Genomic DNA, 23088 nt, shown 5'->3' on the forward strand with positions numbered 1-23088 from the left:
AGCAGGTGGGGAGCCCTCTGAAATCCTCAGAAGAATAAGCTGTCCAAACACTGCCTAGCCTCGAACTCCAGCAATAGCTAAAGCTAATTGCAAATCATTCTTATCTAGTCATTACCGCAGGTCCCCAGGGAACGCCTGGAAGCAACAGCTGTGTAGGATTGGTTTTAGTTACTGCCCACGGGGAAAGGATTCCTTATTTCTTTTCAAATCATGACAATTTTGGCTTTCCATCGATTCAGATCAGGTGCCCCCAAAGTGTGTCAACGGTCGAGGTTTAATTGCATCCCTTTTAAGTTGCACCCACACTGTGCACGGAACAGCAAGATTTGCCAGGTATCCACATGGGAGGATGAGTGGGGGCGTTCAGTGGGTCTTGGGAAAGGTGGGGTCAGAAAATCTCCTCTGCCGTCAATCACCGCAGTGTTTCGCTCTCACTGCCCAAGTGAACCAGTCTCCGCCCCGCCCCACGCCCAGATCAGCTTGGAGGTACGTCTTAAAGGCTTCCATTCAGAAATTGAGCTCACGGCACCCTTAGCTCTTTAAGCAATTTAAACAAATTGTCTTTCCTGTTCCGGGTGGAAGGCAGCAGTGTATTTACACAATAAAAAGGTATCCCTCTCAATTTAGGATATTTTCCTGATGGTGGAAAGATATTGAGTTTGGCAAGACTCCAGGACCTTCTCTCTTGCTGGACTTCTCAAAGGGAAGGTAGCAAGGCCAACTGCCCAGGAGGGGAAGCAACAGCACACGCTGCAAACACAAACGCTCACACCTGCACTGCGCGGCACTTCACACAGTACTTCCGCACAAGTTACCTGCTCTCACCTCCGACACCCTGCCTGGAGGTAGCAGCCTTTCCACTTCACAGAGGCTCAGAGAGGGCAAGCCACTCACCCCCAGCCACACAGCTCGAAGGAGCAAGAACCTGAGGCGAGGGTCCCTAAGGCCCCTCTGGGAGAGTCACGCCCGCCCGGCAGGAAAGCACCTGCCGGCCCGTACCTTTCGGCCTCCTGGCCGGCGCCCGGCGGCTTGCTCTCGAAGGGCGTGAAGCTGCTCATGTCCACGTAGCCGTCGTTCTCGTTGGCCGTGGCCAGCGCCCGGCTCTGCTCCTCGAACAGCTTCGTGAAGGTGCCGGCCCTGGCGGGCCTCCGCGGCGGCAGCTGCACGTTCTCGTAGTCCGAGCTCATGGCCGGGATGTTCTCGTAGTCGGACGTGTCGGCGTTGGGGAACGAGATGGACCGCGGCTTGGTCAGCGGCAGGGGCAGGAAGGGCGGCCGCGAGCGGTCCTCGAAGGACTCCACGCGCGACACGGTCCTGCCGAAGGGCACGCCCCGGCGCTTGCCGTCCCTGCCAAAAACCAGGGCGGACGGCGAGTCGGCGGCCCGCGCCTTGCCCGCCCGCGCCCGCAGCTGCGGCGAGTTGCTCAGGCTCCTGCGGTCCAGCTCCAGGATGCGGGCCGGCCCGTGGTAGCTGGACTCCGAGGAGGACCTGGAGGAGGACAGGCCGGCCTCCACGTGGCCCCTGCCCTCCGCCCTCTTCTTGAACGTCAGCGCCAGGAAGCGCTTGAACGAGGACTTCTTCTTGCCGGCCTTGTCGCCGCCGTCGGCCTCGGTCAGCAGCGACGGGGAGCTCTTGGTGACCGGCTTCTTGGTGATGCAGGCCAGGTCGAAGGGCGGGGGGATGTCCACCACGGAGGACGGCGTGGAGGTGCCGCTGGACGGCAGGTGGTTCCTCTGCGAGAAGCTCCCGGACGAGCCGATGACGCAGGGCAGGGAGAGGTTGTCCTCCTTCCTCTTCACCCGCAGGTCGTCGGGGCCCTCCGGCTCCCGGTACAGGGACAACGGGATCTCTCGGCCCTCCACCGAGAACGACCGAGGGCACAGCGTGATGGCCCTGGGCTTGGCCGGCAGGGCCCTGCCGCCTTCCAGAAGCTTCCCTCCCGGCGCCCTGGCCTCCTCCCGGGCACCTCCGCCGGCCTCGCCTCCCGTCTCCTCGGGTACGGTTTCGGGGACGTAGCCGGCCACCTTCCCCGAGTGCGGCCGGGCCCTGGGGCCCAGGCTGAGCCTGTCGACGGGCAGCGGGCCGCTCTCGGCGTCGGGGTGCCCGTCTCCCCTCGTGCCGCCGCCGTCGGGGACGTCCGCAGGGGCCTGCGCCTCGCCCTCCCCGGGGGCCGCGCCGTCGGCCCGGCCGACCCCCATCACGTAGGGGTTTGTGAGCGCGTCGTCGTCGGCCGCCTCCTCCGGCAGGACCCCCACGGCGGGGACCGAGGGGCCCTCACGGGCTCCGTCCTCCAGGGAGCCGCGCCGGCCACAGAGCGGCCCGGCCGCGGGGTCCCCCCACGCACACGCCTCCGACTTCGGTTCTTCTGCAGATTGGGAGCCCGTGGCCGACTCGGGGCAGGGAGAGCAGCTGTCGCTGCTGAACGAGGTGCTCTCCGTCGGGAAGAGCTCGTAGGGACTTCCCGCCAGCGCAGCCACGAAGTCGTCCAGGCCGTCGTGCTCGAAAGGCACGATCTGGCAGCTCTCCTCCGCGGGGTCCTCCCCGGCCGGCTCCTCGCCCTCCGGGGGTCCCTCTTCCGTCACTTCGGGCTCCTCGTCTCGCGCGGGCTGTTCGTCTCCAGCCTGGGCACCGCCGCCCGCGCCACCGTCGCCCTTCTCGGTGGTCTCAGGGTCGTCGCCCCCCACGCCTGCCTCCTGGGGACCCGCGGCCAGCGCCACGTTCTCAGGGGCCTCCTCGCGGGCGTCTTCGGGGGGACCGTCGGGATCGGCGGGCACGTCTGGCTCTGCGTCGGCGCAGCCCTTCTCGTGAGCCTCCTCTGCCTCCCTGGGGGCTTCGGGGGGCCCCGGCGTCTCACCGGGGGCCACCGAGTCCTCCGAATCGGCGTGGGTGAGAGCGATCTCACTCTGGCAGGCCTCCTCGCCGTCGCAGGTGCCCCTGTCTTCCAGGTCGTCCGCGTCGTGGTCCCTCCCCGGCTCCTCTTCCTCCTCGCTTGGGAGCCCCCGCTCCTCTGTCGCGGGGTCATTGTCACGGCCCTCCTCGCCCAGGCTGGCGAGGCCCGCGCCGCCGTCGCCCTCTCCGCTCGGCGCCCCTTCAGCCGGGGCCGCCGCGTCCTCGCCGCCCTGCCCGCGCTCCTCCTCTCCGGCGGCTCCGTCCTCGGCACAGCCCCGGCCCTCGGGCCCCTCTCCTCCCGGCGGAGCCTCGGGCAGCACGATGTCGTCCTCGTCGGCCTCCGGCTCAGAGCCCGCCGGGGGCGCCGCGTGCCCCTCGCCCGGCGCCTGCTCCAGGCACAGCAGCTTGCCATTGCTGCACTTGCTGACGCGGTCGTTCGTGAACACGCTGGCTCTCCACTCGTGGGGGGCGGCCAGCCTGGGCTTCGGGGCGATGGGGGGCTTCGGGCCCCTGGACATAGAGTTTGGACTGTGGAGACTATCGGATCGGGGTGACGAAGGGAACTTGGGTGCCGTCGAGGGTGTGAGCGGACTGGTGGGCTTTGGCTTGGGAGCAACTGGCGGTTTGGGTGACTCTGAAGGACAAAAACAGAGAAAAGCACAGAAGTGTACAGTTAACTCTGTGTCCATTCAGATTCTCCCACATATACTATCTGCAAGGAAACACTGAAGACCGGTCCCCCAACCCACGCGAATCCAAGCCCCCGTGTTTTGTCTTAGGCTTACCCCCTCCACGTAATTTTTTTAAATCCCTTAGGATTCATTCTGTAAACAGAGCAAACAGACCCTTCCACGCACGGTCTGGCTAGTGAAACTCAACTGAATGAAACCTCATGCTCCCTAAATGAGGGTATTCAGGTCGCCCCTGTCGTCCACTCAACAAATATTTATTGAACACCTGCTGTGTGCCAAGTGCCCAAGAGATGATGCTGAACTTGACACTCACCATCCCTGCTGCCTTTATGAACTTATGATCTTTCTACAGCTAATCCACTGGACACCTCCTCTCTGTCCACCTAACACTGTACGCAGCAGAGTCTCTGGTTAAGAAGGGAAGAATACCTCTGCTGAGCACACAGATGCAGAGTGAGTGAAGGTCAGAGCTGGAGACCCTTGGAACGTGACCACTGGACAGCCAACGTCTCATCCCTTCAAGGGGGACACACCAAAGGCTCGGTACAGTGATGCATAATTCTTCTGAGCGTCACAGTGGAAACCTACCTGCCTGCAGACTGGCGCCCAGCTAACTGCCCTGCATAGAAGCCTCATGGGAGAAATTATATGGTATTTGCCAACACGGGTATTTGCAAAAGATATCTTGTGACTATTGAGGATCTACTGAACCTGGAAGAATAAAAGATGAGGTGCAGGGAAGTGGACTTGGCCCAGTGGTTAGGGCGTCCGTCTACCGCATGGGAGGTCCGCGGTTCAAACCCCGGGCCTCCTTGACCCGTGTGGAGCTGGCCCATGCGCAGTGCTGATGCGCACAAGGAGTGCCCTGCCACGCAGGGGTGTCCCCCACATAGGGGAGCCCCACGCGCAAGGAGTGCGCCCCGTAAGGAGAGCTGCCCAGAGTGAAAGAAAGTGCAGCCTGCCCAGGAATGGCGCTACACACACGGAGAGCTGACACAACAAGATGACGCAACAAAAAGAAACACAGATTCCCTTGCCGCTGACAATGACAGAAGCGGACAAAGAAGACACAGCAAATAGACACAGAGAACAGACAACCAGGGGGGAAGGGGAGAGAAATAAATAAATAAATCTTAAAAAAAAAAAGATGAGGTGCAAACTATACATGCAACAGGAATGGAGAAGCTAGGGCTGAGTGGGCAGGGAGGGAGGGAGAGATCTCAGCTAAATTTTGCTGGTCGGGAAGGATCTGGACAAATGGAAGAGGCAAGAGAACGGTCGCCTGCTTCCAAGTTCAGCATCTTTACCGGGCGAGCCAGGCCCACCCCGCCTGCGGGTCAGACCTCGTCCTTGGCCTCCCTGCCCCCCGCCTGTCCCCAAGGCCCTGCCACACTGCAGCGAAGCAAGCTTCTTCTAGGGCAGCACCCTCCTCCTGGCATCTCCAGTTCAAGACTGCTGCCTGGCTCCCTGCTGCCATCTAGATGGCTTCCCCTCAGCCCAGCCTCGTCTCCTAGCTCCGTGCCCAGGCGGCTTGGGTTTGACAAGCGGGCTTCAGAATGACAACGCGGCTGGCGACAGAAGGGGAGAGGGAGCCGAGGGCTGGAGGCCCTGCCCACAAACTCTTCTCCTCCCTGTGCATCTTGCCCCCAGGAACATCCCTGCAGCCAACACCACTGGTGAGCCCGGTCATGAAAACTAGCGATCACCACCGTGTTCTCCTTGTCCTCTCACGCGCCTTCTTGTTGCATTCACAGCCTCATTCTCGTTCATTCTTCCAATTGAATGACAGTATGTACTTGACACTTCTTTTCCCTGTTTCCCCACTTGCAGAGTAAAGGTCATAATCCTGCCCTTGGTTCCCAGTTCCTACATCCAATGGCATGTATATATCACCCAATCTCCACCCACGGTCCAATCTTCAGTTCAACAGAAATATAACGTGAGCCACGTATGTCATAACAAACATTTTTTTTTATTTTTTAGTAGCCACATTAACAAATTTTTTTTTAAAAAGGAAGAAAAGAGGTGGGTGAAATTCATTTTATCTATATATTTTATTCAACTTAACCCCAAAAGTTATCATTTCAACATGCTATCAATATAAAAAAATACTGAGCTATCTGACGATCTTTTCTTCATGTGCAGTCTTTAAAATCCGATGTGTATTTCACATTTACAACACTCCTCAATTTGACTAGCCCCATTTCGGGTGCTCAGGAGTCATGTGTGGCCAGTAGCTACCACACTGGCCAGTATGGCTTTTAATTGCTTTCAGACATCTCCACGGGACTGTGCCATTGGCACCTCAACTTCAGTAAGTCAGAAAAACCAAAATCAGATGACGCAACAAAAAGAAACAGATTCCCATGCCGCTGACAATAACAGAAGCGGACAAAGAAGATGCAGCAAATAGACACAGAGAACAGACAACTGGGGTGGGGGGGCAGGGAAGGGGAGAGAAATAAATAAAATAAATCTTAAAAAAAAAAAAAATCCTCTTCCCTAAACTGGCAGAGCTATGTAAAACTCAGCTAAGGCTGAAAGAAATGAAAAGGGCCTGGAGTAGCAATAATATAAAAAATAAACTCCACACACTTCACTCCTGAAAAGCCTGATTTCAGAGCCTCTTATACTCTGGACTTAAGTCTAAAGACCTTGGCTAAATATGATAAGCAAACTTATGGAGTTGCACTAATAAAGTATAGGTTAGTAGAAGACAGAATGTGGGTTGAGAGGGGGAGCTGATGCTGAATAAATGTAGAATGTTTAATAAGGTGGATGGTAAATATGTGATAATGGATAGAGTTGATGGTAACACATTATAATGAGTATAACAAACCCTGCCGATTTACATTAAACGTGATTGTGGCTCAAAGGGGGTAGTCTAGGGAGGTTAAATGTTCATTCAAAGACAGCTAGAGGATTACCTAGTGACCATATAACACAGTGATTTCAGTGGGAGATGAGGATTGTGGTTAATAATATAAATTACAAGAATGTTCCTTTACTGCAAGATGTTAAGAATATGGTGATACATAGCAAAAATACAACTAATGTAACTTATAGACTATAGGTAACAGTAATATTATCATATTGTTGTAGAAAAGGCAAAGAAAATCATATATCAATGCTAAAGGTAAAAAACCCCACAAATTATGGGGTTCCGTATTGCTTCCATAATTTGTTAAGCTGCCTTTTGTCTGTTATTTTATTTTTTGAAGTTGAAATAAAGTTTACTATAAAACAACAACAGGGAAGCGGACAGGGCTCAGCTGAGAGAGCGCCCGCCTACCATATGGAGGGTCCAGGGTTCTATCCCCAGGGCCTCCTGACCCGTGTGGAGCTGGCCCACGCGCAGCGCTGTCGCAAGCAAGGAGTGCTGTGCCACGCAGGGGTATCCCCCGTGTAGGGGAGCCCCACACGCAAGGAATGCGCCCGGCAAGGCGAGCCACCCCACGTGAAAAAAAAGCACAGCCTGCCCAGGAGTGGCGCCGCACACACGGAGAGCTGACGCAGCAAGATGACGCAACAAAAAGAGACACAGATTCCTGGTGCCGCCTGACAAGAATGCAAGTGGACACAGAAGAACACACAGCAAATGAACACAGAGAGCAGACACTGGGGGGGGGGGGGAAGGGGAGAGAAATAAATAAAATACATCTTAAAAAGACAAAAAATAATAAAAATAAAACAACAGCAAAAAGACCTCAGCTACCTGGTTTCCCAGCCCACAGCCAGTAAGAACGGATGAGGGTCCTTCAAGCAGGAACACTGCCCACTGCAAGAAGCGGTAGCTGACAGCAAGGAAGGGCAGAAGAGAGAGGCACAACCATCCAAGGCTCTGCAGGCTGGAGCGCACCGCAGGGGGAAACCACCACTGAGCCAAACCCTAACCCACCTCGCGGACATCTGCATGGAGTTCCAGGCCAGCTAATGCCATCCAGGTAACAAGCCAGCCTTTAAGAACTCATAACTCCTTCTTTCCATAAGCAACCAAGTATGTCAGGGTTTGGAAAAATATCTGTCCAAATCAATTGTAAAAACAAAAATTTGGAGCTTAAACACCTAGAAGTGTGGGGTAACAGAGCAAGTCTCTGGAGCCTGGCTAACCTGAGTTCAAATCCTGGGCTTAGCCTCAGTTTCCTCATCCATAAAATGGGTACAACCACAGCACCTACCCGCAGGAGTTGTTGTGAAGATGAAAGAAAATGTATTAAAAGTGCTTAGTAGCAGGTGTTCGCGTAGAAGTGGTCAACGAAGAGTAGCCATTGCTGCTTTGATGACTTTGTCTACCCCCCATCTGTCCCTGGTTCGGGTCTCGCTCTACAATGATATATTATGTAATAGTGGTTTCCAGCTCTCAAGGTCAGGTGTAGGCATGAAATTATTCTTCCAGGGCGGGGACTCTCATTTCTCATCCGGGGTGGCATTTAACAGGGACACCATGAAACATGACAGAGGGATGGACGGGCCGTGAAAAACCACCATCGCCTTGGCCGCCTGCCCCCACCCCATCCCTCATCCAATCAAGCTATTGATCTGCGGGTACCGTCTCCTCGGGAAAGGTTATGGTGGGCGTCTGAGGCGTGATCCTGCAAGAAAATGCCTTTCCCAGAGGCTCCCCTAGGAATGACAAATACGCAGCGTCCGTCCTGCACGCCCAGCTCTGAAGCTCAGCGTATTCTCCTGCATCCCCTCTTTTTTTTTTTTTTAAAGATTTATTTTTTATTTCTCTCCCCCTTCCCACCCGCCCCCCCCCCCCAGTTGTCTGCTCTCTGTGTCCATTCTCTGTGTGTTCTTCTGTGACTGCTTCTATCCTTATCAGTGGCACCAGGAATCTGAGTTTCTTTTTGTTGCGTCATCTTGCTGTGTCAGCTCTCCGTGTGTGCGGTGCCATTCCTGGGCAGGCTGCACTTTCTTTCGCGCTGGGCGGCTCTCCTTATGGGCGCACTCCTTGCGCGTGGGGCTCCCCTACGAGGGGGACACCCCTGCGTGGCGCGGCACTCCTTGCGCGCATCAGCACTGCGCATGGGCCAGCTCCACACTGGTCAAGGAGGCCCGGGGTTTGAACCGTGGACCTCCCATGTGGTAGACGGACGCCCTGACCACTGGGCCAAGTCTGCTTCCCTCCATCCCCTCTTAGATCAAAGGATGCCAGAATCAGAAGCGTCTTGTCTGACTCCTCATTGGAAGATGAGGAAACTGAGGCTCATGGAGGGCAAGTGGTTCCTTGGAACCACCCAGTGAGCTGGGAACAGGGCCTGGGGAGAGGATGGTTCCCTGACCCAGCTTCCTGAACCTCTGCTTTCCCCTTCCCTCTACAGTGGAGAATCAGGGGTCTCGGCATCTCGTGAGGCAGAGAAGGGTAAAATGCAGGTAAACTGAGGCCAAGGAGACCAGGTGGCCAGGGGGGAGACCTATATGAGGCCAGGGCTCAGAAGTGCTAACTGACCATGAGATGAGTAACTGGCTTTATCCACCCCCATTCAGTTTCTTTTTATCCAACTCAACATGTATCTATTGAGCACCTAATATGTGTCAGGCACCCAGTAGGTTTCTTTGGCTACATCAAAAGATGAAACAAGGGAAGCAGCTGTGGCTCAATCAGCTGGGCTCCCGTCTACCATATGGGAGGCCCTGGGTTCATGTCCTGGGGCCTCCTTGTGAAGGCGGGCTGGCCCGTGAGCAGCGGAGAGCTGACGGCCCGTGCGCCGTGGAGAGCTGGCACAGCAAGATGACCCAACAAAGGGAGACAAGCAGATACAGAAAAAACGTGCAGAGGATGGACACAGAGAAGAGACCGCAAAGAAAGGAACAAGCCACAAGGGGGGAATAAATAAATAAATATATGTCTTTAAAAAAAAAAAAAGAAGCTGCAACGAAGCCCCTGCCCTTGTGGACCTTATATTCCAGTGGTGGGAGATGAATAAGAAAAACGGTAAGGGTACGATACATTGGCTAGTGGGTGATGGTAAGGTCTAGGGGAAAAGATCACGAATGGATGTTGATTTTGTTTGTTTGCGATTTTAACTAGAGTGATCAGGACAGGCCTCACTGAGGGGACATTTGAGCCAAGACCTGGAAGAGGTGAGGGCAGCCAGAGCTCAGCTGGTACGGTCGAGAAGCAGCAGGGAGGCAGGGTGGCTGGATGAGAGCACGAGTCGGGGGTAAGAGGGGCAGTGAGGAGGGTGCAGGGCGCTGCAGGCCACAGAGGATGGTGGCTTTTCCTCAGAGGGGCGTGGGACACAGGGCTCTGGGCAGAGGAGGGGGCTTGCCCACTCGGCTGCCATCTTGCTCCAACACGTGAAAAGAGGCATTGGGGAGGGAAGTAACTTATGCTTTATGGCCTGGTATCTGTAAGCTCCTACCCCAGATAAATACCCTTTATAAAAACCAACCCATTTCTGGTACTTTGCCTCAGCACCTCTTTGGCTGACGAATACAGGGTGTAAGAGAAACAGGGAGGTCAGGTCACGCCAAGGTTTTGAGTCTCTGCAACTGGTACCACCAACTGAGATGGGAAAGGCTGCGGGGATGGAGAGGGGAAACCGGAGCTGCAGCTCTGCACGTGTTAAAGTTGTGCTACCTATCACACGCCCAGGAAGGACCGTCACGAAGCCACTGGGACGTGCCAGTTCTGGCAGAGGTCTGGCTGGAGGCGTCCATTATAGAGATGAAGCTTAGGACGTGTGCCTGGGGGGTCATCAGAGGATGGGCGTGGACAGAAAAAAGAGCTCAAGCAAACAGGGAGCCCTGCCACCTCCTATGACATGAGGAAACTGAGGAGCAGATGCTCATAAAGCACCAAGTAAATGAGGAGAGTGTGAGAGCTTCCAGTCTGCCCCCCCTCCCTGCCTAGCAAAACAAAAAACAAACAACGACAAAACAAAAACAGACACAGCACCTGCCTCCAGTGTAGAAGGTTATCTGGGTCTCAGAACAAATCTGCCTAGAGAGGACTGAAGAAGAGGAAGCATAGAGGGACGCGTTGGAAGGATTTTCACAATCAGCAAAGAGGCTGGGGACAGGGCATTCCAGGTAGAGGGAACAGCATGTGCAAAGGCCCAGAGGCAGGGAGAAGCAAAACCTTGTTGGGGCATGGTAAAGAGAGCAATGTGGCTGAGATTTAGGGTGTGGCAGGGGGCAAATTAAAGGACAAATCAGAGCTGGGGTTTTCTCCTTGCGGATCAGCTAAATCTTTGGAATATCTAAAACCCAGGGTGGCTGTAGCTGGTGGAGGCAGTCTCCTGAGCCCCTCTGGCTGGTGTGTGAATGTCCTTTCTCTGTATCCCAGAGCCGGGAAGTCACAGCTTTTCCACCTTGAGTTACCAGCGGCCAGTACCTCCTGGCAATTTGCTATACCTGAGGTTGACTCAAACGCAGAACACCATGTGAGCCAAGATGCCAAGAGTTAACTGGGGATTGAGTGGGAGAGTGTGTGTGTGTGTGGGGGGGGGGGGGGGGAGAAGGGACCACAAAGAAAGATTTTTAACAGCTTCTGGTGATAGAAATTATCTCCAGCCAACCCCCCTGGTATCAGTTTGCATGTTCCCTCTGTTTTAATTAAATACCTGTCACTCACACATTCATGCTCGTTGTTCCCTTGTCATCCATGTGTAGGTTCAATTAGAGGAGTTATTGGGAGGAGCACTGGCCTGGAAGTCAGGAACCCTGGCTCTGCCAGTAATTGAAGATGTGACTTTGAGCAAGTCCTTCTCCTCTCTCAGCCTTGGATTCCCCCATCTGTAAAGCACAGGGACTGGACCAAACTGTCAATAAGAGCCTTCTGCTCTGGCCAACAAAACCCATGGCTCTTATGATGTCCCGTGACATCCAAAAGTTCAGTCCTCAAATCTTTTTTCAAGCGCAGTTCACTCTACTTCCCCTGGAACTTTCATAACCATATGTTCCAAGAGTAATTATCTTCCAATTTCACTTTCCAATTGCATCTTAATTTAACTTTCATTCATGGGTACCTGCTGGAATGCCCGAGCCACGCCTGATGGTTTCTAATTAGGCTGCTGTTAACCTAGTGCAGTGATCCACAGCAGGGCACCTACCAGGAGGACAGCAGGCTAATGGGAAGAACAAGGGCTCCGGACTCTCGGCCCAGCTCCACTACTCCCTGGCTGTGCGACGTTGGCACATCCCTTTGCTTCTCTGAGCCTCAGTTTCCTTCTTGGTAAGATACTCTCTTTTTTTCGAAAGGTTGATAAGAAGTTTAAAGGAAATAATAGATGTTAAGATGCCTCGCAAAGAAATAAGCAAACATTTCCTGGGTACCGACTATATATTGGGCACTCAATTAAAATAAAGGCAGCTTTCTCAAGCTGTTCAGTCTGAGTTTCAACCCTGTCTCAGCCCCTTATTAAGTTAAAATCTCTGTACCTCTATGTTCCCATCTATAAAATGGGGGGTAGCAAATAGTACTCATCTCATCAGGTTACTGTGAAAACTAAATAAATTGATACAAGGAAAAAACACTTGAAAGCAGTACCTGATTCACAGTAAGCTTGTATCTGGCTTGTACTTATTGGTCACTTTTAATGTGTCTGGCACTGTTCTAGGTACCTGACATGAATTATTTTCAGTCATAAAGACCCAATGAGAAAGATCTTGCCACTCTCGCTTTCCAGATGAAGCAACTGAGGCACAGAGAGGCTAAACTAAGTAACCTGCTCAAAGCCACATGACCCAATGGACGCTCTGAGAGTCAAACCCCTGAACCTGTAAACCGCTATGCTAATGACCAGGGAATCATGCCCTGAGGCTGTATCACTGGCTTCATGTTGAAAAAAGTCAGCGGCTTGTGGCCGAGACAAATGCCGGACCCAAGAGCGGTAACTTCCCGGGACCTAAGCCTGCCTGTAAGCTGACTCTGACTCACTGCATCTCCCGGCCTCTCCGAGAAGGGCGGGCTCGCCCAAGCCTCACGCAGGGAACCGTGTGGGAAACTGGAAACGCTCTCACCATTGTTCGAAAAGCGAGTTTTATTAGGGGAGTAGGAAAAAGCTAGCCTGGCTCCATGCAGGCTGTGCCAGCACAGGCAGGAGCCACCTTCCTCCTCCAAGGAGTGACGGGCTGGGTGGCTCGGACCCCTTCCAGCCTTCTCCAGGCTCAGAGTGGTGCCCCCGGATACGACACCCCATCCTCACCAACTGCCAGGGGTCCACATGCGGGGCAACAGCAGGCGCTGGACCCCGGGAGGCGGCTGCCACGCTCCCAGGTCCCCCAAGACGCTCCTTTGTCAGATCAGCCCCGTACAATGACAGTGATTTTTTTCCCCCAAGACAATGATTTTTTTTTCATTAAAAACATTTAAAAAGAGAAACAATACACAAAACCCCACAACACACACACACACAAGACAGCAGGATGTGGCTCCAAGATAGCCAAAATGGTGGCTTCCTGTTTCTTTAGGGATGTGTCTTTTGGAACCTGGCTTGGGCAGGGGTGTCGGTCGGGGAGGGGGCTGCCCTCTATTAAATTCTAAGAGAAAAGGGAAAAAGAGTGGCGATCGCCTCCTGGGCAGGCCGCTGAAATTCGCTGGGGCTGTTCCCTTGCCCCCTCGCGTCTCGGGGAACTTTCGACCCTGCCCGCGGACTGGGTCGAGTGAACCGGGTCCCGGGCCCCGCCCGCCTCCGAGTCTCAGTTTCTCCACGGCGCTTCCCTGGAGGCTTCGCTAAGACTTCCTTCCCCGCGCAGGCTGGGTTCAGGGAATCCCTGAACCGGCGGAGGAGCTGGCGGGAGCCAGATTTCCAGGGTAGAGACGCCCGCGCCCGGGGTGGGGAGCGCCCGCCCGCAGCGCGGCGCAGCCTCGGCGAGGGGCCGGGCGTCCGCACCCTGGGGAGGCTCGAAGGCGGCCCCGGGCCGGGGCTCTGCCAGGGGTGGGGTGCGCTGCTGCGCGGAAAAGAATTCAGGGCTTTTTCGTCTCGTCCGGAGAGTGAGCTCCAAGTGCCAGGGCTGGGGAGAGAGGAGCCGTCTAGGGGTGCACTGGTGTGCACCGAGCGGCCCTGGTGTGGAGCGCTCCGGACGGGGTTCCGGGCGCTCTGACGGGCGATCGAGGGCTCCCCGGGGACCCCGAGGCGTGGAGTTAGGGGCCTGGGGACGCGGCCAAGTAGCCTTCGCGAGGGGGACGTCTTTCTCCGGCTCCGAGGGGACCCTGGCTCTGGGGGCGCCGCTGGGAGTGAGCGGAGGGCGTGGGAGCCCGGGGTGCCTCCTGGGCGAGGGGACCGGGCCGCGCCCATCGGTCGGCCGTGGCCTGGCAGGGCGGGCAGGTGGGGGTACCCGGGGGGCTCCAGCTTGGCGCGCCCCCTTCGCGCCGAGCCTCCTACCTGCGCTGCTCATCTTCCAGCGCGCGGAGCCCGGGGCGCCCGTCGGTCCGTCGGTGCACCGTGCGTCCGTCCGAGCGCCAGCCGCCTCACTCCAAGGCCGCCCCGCGGGCCCGCACCCACTCGCGCCCGCCCCGCCCCCCGGCGCGCACCGGACCCCGCGCGGCGCGCAGGGCAAGCGGGGGCGCGGGCCTCCGGGGCGGGGCGCGGGGTGCACGGGGCTGCGGGGCCCCCGAGAGTCCGCGGGGCGCGCGGGGCCGGCGGGGGCGCGGGGCGCGGGCCTGGGGCGGGGCCGCGCGGGCGCGGGGGGCGCGGGGCGCGGGCGCGGCGGCCGGGGCAGCGCGCGGCGTCGCGTCGGCTCGGGGCTCCGCGCGGGGAGCTGCGCTCTGGCCGCTCTGCCCGCTGCCGCCGCCCCCTCCTAGACGTTTCCTCCCGCTCCGCAGAGGAAGCTTTTTTTTTTTTTTCCTGCTCAGTCAGGGATCCAGGGAACCGAGGGGCGCGGCGGCCCCGCGCACATTTAAAGGGGCCGTGGCCGTGGGGACTTGGGGAGGCGCGCGGGGCTCAAGGGACGAGGCGCGGGGCGGGGGGAAGGCCGGCGAGTGGCCTTCTGGGGACGCCCTCGTCCTTGCGCCCAGCGGACCTTTTCTTTTTTAACTCCGGACACTAAGTCCTATGCCCGGCGCTGTGCTGAGAGCGGAACGAGGCAGCCCCAAATGCTTGGCCTCATTGAGCATAAATGGGAAGAGGTCGCTGAAGACGCAAGACACACGAGCCCAAAATATCATTTCAGGTAGTGATCAGCGCCAAGGTAACATGGCAGAGCAGTGGCTCTCGGAGTGTGCCTGGACCAGCCCGGGAATTAGACATGCAGGTTCTCGGGGCCATCCCCAGACTTCAACCCATCCTCCAGATCCTTTTTTAAAAGCAGTTTGTGACAACCAATCCAATGTCCACATAGAAGAGGTGGCATTGGATTGGGAAAAGTGGACATAATGGACAAAGGGTATGGGGAAAGGCAGGAAGAGATGAGAGGTGGAGGCGTCTTTGGGACATGGAGCTGCCCTGGATGGTGCTTCAGAGGTAATCACCGGACATTGTAAATCCTCACAGGGCCCACTGGATGGAATGGAGGAGAGTATGGGCCATGATGTGAACCAATGTATATGAGGTGCAGAGGTGCCCAAAGAAGTACTTACCAAATCCAATGGATGTGTCATGATGATGGGAACGAGTGTTGTTGGGGGGGGGGGGAGAGGGGGGGTGGGGGGGTGGGGTTGAATGGGACCTCACATATATATTTTTAATGTAATATTATTACAAAGTCAATAAAAAATAAAAAAATTAAAAAAAAATAAAATAAAATAAAAGCAGTTTGTGTGTTATTTTTATTCCCTTGTCTGTTCGCTCACTGTCTGCTTGTCTACTCTAGGAGGCCCTGGGAAACGAACCGGCACCTCCCATGTGGGAGGCGAGTACCCAACCTTGAGCCACTTCCACTCCCCCTCCAGTCCCTTTGGATGCAGGCTGAAGTTTGCGAATCACTGGAGTAGAGAGTGGGTGATGAAGGCTTCCCTGAGGAGGTGACACCGGAAAGGGGACCTGGTTGATGAGCCTTTCTTCCTCACTAGACCCTCACCTGTCAGCCCCTCCCCAGGACTGACTGGTGAGAACAGACAGTTCTGCTACCTGGGGACAGGTGCTGGGAGGGAGGAAGCCTTTGGGAGCCCAGGGGATTCCCCGGCCACCAGGTGGAGAGGGTTAGAGCAGGGGCACTGGGAGAAGTGGAATGAAAAAGGCCTTCCAAGTAGAGGGAAGAGCTTGGGTGAAGACTTAGAGGTGTGAAAAGGCAGGGACAGTTTGAGGAGCAGCGAGGGGCCTGGCTTGGCAGGAAACTCGGCAGAGGAGGGCCCAGCTGAGAGGTGCATTTAATGTATTAATAAGGAGACAGAGTTGTCACCCCAAATTTACCAAGATTTTCCTTCATCAACCATTAAGTGCTGAGGGCCGGGATCCTGTCTTTCAAAAATAACAGCAGCAGCGTTTATTGAGCACCTACTGTGTCCCCTAGCATGGCACCAAGCACTGTCCACACATGTTTACTCCATTTAAGCCTCATCACAGGCCTATGAAGCTGGTATCAAAATGGTTCCCATTTGACAGTTGAAGGAACTGAATAAAGCAAATATTAAAATGGAATTTCCTGCCTCTGCTCTTTCATCTCACCCAACACCCAGCTCAAGGAGTGGCTCGGTCATTGAGTCGTTTTTTTGTGGGTGTCCTACGGGCCAGGGTCTGGGCTCTTAGCGATTCCAGCATGCCACGTGAAGGGGGAGACCCTAATTCATGTTAGCAAGTCAGTCAACGTATCTACTAGATGCAGAGTTCTAGGTTGCGTCCTGCAGGGCTGGGGGAGGGAAACATGGACCACACACCCCTCCCCTCCCCCACCCTCTGCCCCTCCCCCTCCTCCACCCCCTCCCCTCTCCCACCACTAACATCAGCATCCTTGCCTTTCCATCAAATGGGGAAGAAAGGTCTAGAAATGACTCCTGCTGGACTGATTACTCGGGAGGACAGGGACTCACCACTGCAGCCCTGACGCCTCGCACAGAGCCCAGCCCTTTGTGGATCTGCTAAAAGCATGTGTTGACCATAAAGGCCCAAGATAATGGTTCAGACTAGTGGCGGGGGTCACTTTCAGTTTTCTGGCACTGAAGGATACTGAGACTGCTGGCATCTTGCCACCGAGGCAGAACTCCAAAAGGACACAAGGCATGCCACGACCTCGCCTGTGACTCTCTGAACCGAGGGATCTTCCATTCAGCCGTTGGTCCAACTGGTCCCAGATAATCAGCTGTCTTCATTATGTACGTGGAGCACCTGCCTGCTCTAGGCAGGGCCCGCGGAGCAGCCGCCTGGGCAGCACCAGGGAGCTTCTTGGAAACACAGAACCTCAGCCCCGCCCCCGCCCCAGACCGACTGGGTCAGAATCTGCTTAGGAACAAGATCTCCAGATGATTTACATGCACACTACAGTTGGAGAAACGCCACCCTAGATAGCCCACTTTTTTGGGCCAGATGTACTGCCAAGGTACATCTGAAGTAGAGAAAGGTCATCTCAGTTTCCCCAGATTCTCAGTGGGGTGACAACTCTGTCTCCTTATTAATACATTATTGAAAGGTTGGTTGGCTTCTGGATATCTGGGGACCTGCACTCAGAAGAATTCCTGGTGCATGTTAGGTGTCTACTAAAAATACATGATGCGTGAAGGCCCAATTTGAATTTTACATGAGCCAATTTGTTTGTTGCTATCATTATGAAAAATCTTATATAGGGCTTTTGCACTTACCAGGTACTTCCACATACCTAACCACATTACAGGTTTTCTTGTTTTTAATGCACACCATATGGAATTGGGTGATGTATACTTTCAGGCAAGGACATAATGTAGACCTTAGTTTCTCCCAACAGCAAAATGAGGGAATGAATTTGGTCCTCTCAAACGACCTTTCCATCTCTGAGCCACAGAGTCCCTAGGCTTTCAGTCTTTTCTAGAGAAATGCTTGTGCCTCTGAAATAGACAATATTTGGCCATATTGTGTATTACTTAAAGAAGATCTTAAACTTTATGGCTCCATGGAGGTGGTAAAGATGGTGATAGAGGTGATGATGGTGGAGGTAGTGTTGGAAGTGGTAAAAGTGGTATTGGAAGTGAAGAGGAAGTGGGGATGGAGGTGATGAAGTAATGGAAGTGGTAGAGGTGAAGGAAGTAATGGTGGTAGTAGAGATGAAGAAGGTAGACATGGATGGTGGTGCTGGAAACAGGTGGAGGTGGTAGAGGTGGTAGAAGTGGTAGAGGTAGAGGAAGCAATGGTTATGGTAGAGTAGTGATGGAAGTAGTTTTGGAAATGGTGGGGAAGATGGAGGACGTGAAGTAGTTGATGGCGGTGGACCAGCTGGAGGTGATGGGATTGAGAATGTGACGGAGGTGGTAGAGGTGATGGAGGTGATAGGGGTAGAAGTGGTGAAGGTATTGGAGGTGTTAGAGGTGATGGAGATGGTAGAGATTATGGAGGTGGTAGAATTGGTCGAGGTGATGGAGGTGGAGAGGTGGTAGAGATGATGAAATGGTGGAAATGATAGAGGTGATGGAGATGATAGAGGTGATGGAATTGGCTGAGGTGGTGGAGGAGGTAAAGATGCTGGAGAAGGTAGAAGTGGTAGAGATGATGTAGATGATTGAGGTGTTGGAGGTGGGGAGGTGGTGGAGATGATGGAGGGGTGGAAATGATGGAGGTGATGGACTTGGTTGAGGTGGTGGAGATGATGGAGGTGGAGGTGGTAGAGGTCACAGTGTAGGTTGAAGTGATGGAGGTGGTAGAGATGATGGAGTTAGTTGAGATGACGGAGGTGGTGGAGGTAGTTGAGGAGGAACTAGAGGAGACAGTGGTGGGTGCAGTGATGGAGGTAGAGAAGGTAGGGGCGGCGTGTCTGTGTTTGAATTTGGATACAAATGGGTGAGTGAGTAAATAAATAGTTTCAATATTTGATGGAAAAAAAGAAAATACTGTTTAAAGAGTTGAGATTGTTTCTGGGAGTTAGCAATAAGAACTAAATGCCCTGGGATCCCTGGGCAGGGGCAGGAGAGGGAGGCTTAGATAATTCCATCAATGGCCAGTGCTACCCTTTGCTGTGGGGCCTGCACAGGGGAGAAGGGAGGGCAGAGAGATACCTCAATTCTTTGCTGAGCCCTTTCCACTGCTGTTGAATCTGGGATTTGAGGCTAAGCAAAACCCATTTAAAAAATAATAGCACCAAGGCCAGTTGGGAAAAAACACAGGTCGGAACTTGTTTAGCTGAAGCCACATGGTGGTACAGAGTGATGGGCTGTGAACTTGACGTGCTTATTCCTTTGCTTTTTCTAATAAGAGAAAAATGGATGTGAAAGACTGTGTGGCTTTACAAACACCCAACTTTCATACTGGTGTTGGAATTGCTTAGTTCTTAGGAAACAGAGCCACAGATACTAAATTCAGGAGGATGGAACGACTGTAAATATTCAAAAAAGAAACAACCGTGTGGGGAGAATGACCGTCACTGCTCCTGTTTTTGAGCTTTCAAAAGTGTTTTTCCGAGCAGTCTTATACAGGAGTCAGTATATCCCCATTTCATGGGTGGGAAAACTGAGGCCCAGACTGGGAAAGTTACTTGCCCTTATAACCCTGCCAGGACTCATAATCTGAGAACTCCATCTGAGTTCCTGACTACCAGACTCTGCTGTCATCTCTGTAATGGGCAAAAATGTCTGCTCAGCTTTTCACCTTTTCCAAATCACTCTCACCATCTTGGTTCTTCCTCTCAACAAACTGCGAGCCACCAGGGAAGGTGTTATGCCCATTTGACAGAGGGGGAAACTGAGGCCCAGAGGGGAACTAATTGGCCTGGGGTCACACAGCCAGTCCAGTTCAGCCAGAGCTGGATTCACATCCCCCAGCATCCAGGCCCAAGTCTGAGCACGTGGAGTGTGAAGAAAAACCTCTTTCCTTGAGTGGCTGTGGTCTCTTGCTTTGCCCTTCAAGGGCAGAAGCCCCTTTCCCCTTTCCTGAAGGGACTTGCCAGGGTGGGGGGCAGATTCCCAGCAGGGGTCAGTCCTCCAAGAGCAGGACTTCCTCTCTCCTCCTTTTCTTTCCCTCCCTCCCTCCCTCTCTCCTTTCCTCCCTCCTTCCCTCTCTTCTTCTCTCCCTCTCTCCCTCTCTCCCTCTTTCTCTCTTTCTTTCTTTCTCTTTCCTCTTTCTCTCTTTCTTATGGTCAAAGTGTCCAGCAGCTACCAGCAACTTCAAGGTGATAAATCAGGCTACGTCTGCAGGAGCGTCAGAAGGGATGGTCCAGGGAAGTTTCCTTATGGTTCTTTTTTTTTTTTTTTTTTAAGATTTATTTATTTATTTCTCCTCACCCCCAACACACACACCTCATTGTGCTCACTGTCTGCTCTCTGTGTCTGTTTGTTGCGTGCCTTGTATGTCTCCTCGTCTTCTTTTAGGAGGCACTGGGAACTGAACCTGGGACCTCCCATGTGGGAGGGGGCACCCAATCACTTGAGCCACACCTGCTCCCTGCTTATTGTGTCTCTCATTGTGTCTCATCAATGCATCATGTCATTGCAATGAAAGCTTGCCATGCCAGCCCATCGCATCAGCTTGCTGCCTTGCTCGTCTTCTTTAGGAGGCACCAGGAACCAAACCTGGGACCTCCCGTGTGGTAGTTGGGTGTCCAACTGCTTGAGCCACATCCCCATGGTTCTTATATATCCCAGGAACAGCCAGGTCTGAGCTTCAGAGCCTGGAGAACTTGGGATAAAAGGAATTTGAATGTCCTGTGAATCAAACAGACAAGGAGGCTGTGGAAGCAGCCAATAATAGTAATGACAATGACAGTGAATGATGGTAGCCAACATCCATTGAGTGCTTTCTCTGTGCTAAACCCTTTACCTACTTTTCATGACATATAAAGTGACTTTATCAATATGTCCATTTTGCAGCTAAGAAAACTGAGGGTCAGAGAAGTGAGAGACTGTGAGAGAAATGAAAGCTGGCAGTGGAGTTGAGATGACTTAAAACTGGGTCCCTCTGTCTCCAAAGGCTGTTCTGTTCACCTAGGCCACACTGCCCAAGGTCATGGTGTCAGAATCAGGACCAGAATCCTGGGCATTCCTTTCTTTCTGCCTTCATTCAAAAAAATACACTAAGAGGGAAGCAGATGTGGGTCAATCAATTGGGCTCCCGCCTACCATATGGGAGGCCCTGGGTTCGCATCCCAGGGCCTCCTTGTGAAGGCAAGCTGGCCCGATCCCATGGAGAGCTGATGTCCCGCGCCCATGGAGAACTGGAGCAACAAGATGACGCAACAAAGGGAGACAAGCAGACACAGAAGAATGCACAGCGAATGGACAGAGAGAGCAGACAGCACGTAAGCGGCAAGGGGGGGTTAAGTAAACAAAATAAATCTTTAAAAAAAAATGCACTAAGTGCCTACTCTGTACCAGGCATGGAGCCAAGTCCTGGGTAAACAGGTCAGATTCACTCTGAGCCTTTCAGAGCTACCAGGCTGGCTGAGGAAAGCATTTAACAGGGGTGTGGGAAACAGAGGGCACTCAATAAATGTTCATTATCATTTAAATGTTGGTACATAGTTGGTGCTCAATAAATGTATATGTACAAATAAAACTCATCATAGGAACTCAGGCACATAAGCCTTACAATCAGAGCAGGTGAGAAACAAAAGAGCGCTCTTATTAAGCACTTGCTGTGTGCTGGGATGACTGGGGGTTTAAGGGGCGTTTCCTGCCCCACCAGGGCAAGTGGGTGACCGTCGGGTGTTGCTCTGCTCCGAGACCAAGGCTCTTCCATGCAATCCGGGCCTCCCCGACTGGCCGCCTTGGCAGTCCGTGCCTGCAGCACAGGCCCTTTGTGTTTTCCCAGTTTTCCACAAGAAGCAGGTTTGCCATTTGCCGCTAGAGATAAAACGCATGTTATTGAAAGGAAAACTACCCCAGCCCACAGCCTCTTCAGCGGCTGACCCTCGGTTCCCGCGGCCTCACACCGCTTGCCCCCACGGTGCTGTGACATCATCAGCCACCACAGCTTATCTTCACCCTGGAAAATAATCGAGTTGCCTTCCTGGCTCCAGGGTAGGACAAATCTAAGCCAGACACCTGCCGGGGTGGACGGAGCCCTAGCTAGGCTGCCCTTTCCTTCCCACGCCACAAAGATTGGTGGGGGAGGCTGCAGATTAGTTCGGCTCAAGCATCTGCTCCCCCCACACTTACCCAGGCCAGGCTCAAGGAGGGAGGGAAGAGGGGTCCTGGAGACCCCTGGCTCTACCATTCACTGCCCGGGGCCCCGGGCAGGCTCCTTCACCTCCCTGCACCTCAATTTTCTCTTCCATCACACGGGAATGATAAGATTTCTCTTCTGGGTCTTGAGGAGGATTACAAAGCTGCCCTTCTCTCTTCACTTTCCTGTCCTTGACAATCTCACAGTTCAGTCAGAGAGAAGGGCTTGGGGTCAGTTAACAGAGATAGAGTGGGACTGGGGGGTGATAGGAGGGCCTTGCCTTGAGCTGAGGAGGCTAAAGGAGATGAGAATCATGCCTTGTCTCAGAAGCTGGGCAGGAAGGCTTCCCAGAGGAGGTGACATTTCCAGGTGGAGGAGTAGGGCTGGCCATTGCAGGTAGAGGGAACAACCTGCGAGGATGGGGTGGAAAAGGCAGGCAGGACTGGCGGCACAGTGAGAAGCGTGTGGCGGGCACAGCCTGGGGCCTGTGGGAGGCAAGGCACCCCAAAGGCTGGCCAAAGAGTGGACTTTATCCTGCAGGTGGCGGAAAGCAGTGGAGGGTTTGGGAGAGAGGGTATGATGTGGTCGGACCTGGGTGGTAGCAAGCCCACAGTGTAGTCAGGGTGCTGGGTGAGTCGGACGGAGGCCCCTGGAGGCAGGATAATCTGAGGAGGCTGAGGGCTCCAGCAAGAGAAGATTAGGCCTGAATTTGTGAATGCTCCTGACCCAGGGCTATGGGAGCGCAAAGGCATGCTGGGAAGGCCTCCAGGAGGAGGCAGGCCTGCACCCGGAAGGAATTATACAAGCACAGGGGAATGGGAAGAGGCCTGCCAGGCAGGGGCCACGCTTCAGCCCTGGGGCGGCAGTGGGAGCTGGGGGCCAGTGGCCCAGGTAGGCTGAAGGGCCGGGTGTGCGGGGCAGGCTGCGTTTAGGTGAGAAGGGCAGGCAAGGGGCCTCGCGGCCGGGTGAGGACTTGGCCTTGGTTCAGCAGACCTTGGCTGGAGGAGGACTGCAGGTCCATGGCTCTCCTGGGAAGGGCTGAGCTCCCGGGGGGAGGGCGTCCGTGGCTGGGCAGGGCCAGCCCCGAAAGTTTATCGCTGGGTGGGATTTTTATCACTGGGTGGGATTCAAGGCTGTGGAAGAAGCAGCCACCCTCTTCCGGCCAGCCCTGTTTTTTCCTTGCGCTGGCCTGTTTGTCTTTGGCCTGAGGCTGCATTTCCACAACAGCCCCTCCTGGCTGGCTGGGTGTGGGCGCAGGCTCTGCCACACACCCAGCCCAGTCCTGGGCTTCCTGCCCCTCTCTGGGCAGGCTGATTGGAGGGAAACAGCCCTCAAGCCTTCTT

At 54.4% G+C, this 23088-nt stretch overlaps 1 protein-coding gene across 2 annotated transcripts in view; it reads right to left on the reverse strand.

Moving 5' to 3' along the window:
• FGD5 (FYVE, RhoGEF and PH domain containing 5) overlaps nucleotides 1–14074 on the reverse strand; it is a 138322-nt gene extending 124248 nt beyond the window's left edge. Inside the window, exons 1-2 of one of the 2 annotated variants that reach the window (XM_058288499.2) lie at nucleotides 13916–14074; nucleotides 1000–3523 (exon numbers count right to left, since the gene is read on the reverse strand). In XM_058288499.2, coding sequence (XP_058144482.1) covers nucleotides 1000–3523; nucleotides 13916–13928 — 2537 coding nt within the window. In that variant the 5' untranslated portion in view covers nucleotides 13929–14074. The remainder of the gene's footprint in view (nucleotides 1–999; nucleotides 3524–13915) is intronic. The other variant, XM_058288500.2, reaches the window with a different exon arrangement.
• Nucleotides 14075–23088: the final 9014 nt, after the last annotated feature.

Source organism: Dasypus novemcinctus, chromosome 26, assembly GCF_030445035.2.
Source record: "Dasypus novemcinctus isolate mDasNov1 chromosome 26, mDasNov1.1.hap2, whole genome shotgun sequence".
NCBI classification, from domain to species: domain Eukaryota; kingdom Metazoa; phylum Chordata; class Mammalia; order Cingulata; family Dasypodidae; genus Dasypus; species Dasypus novemcinctus.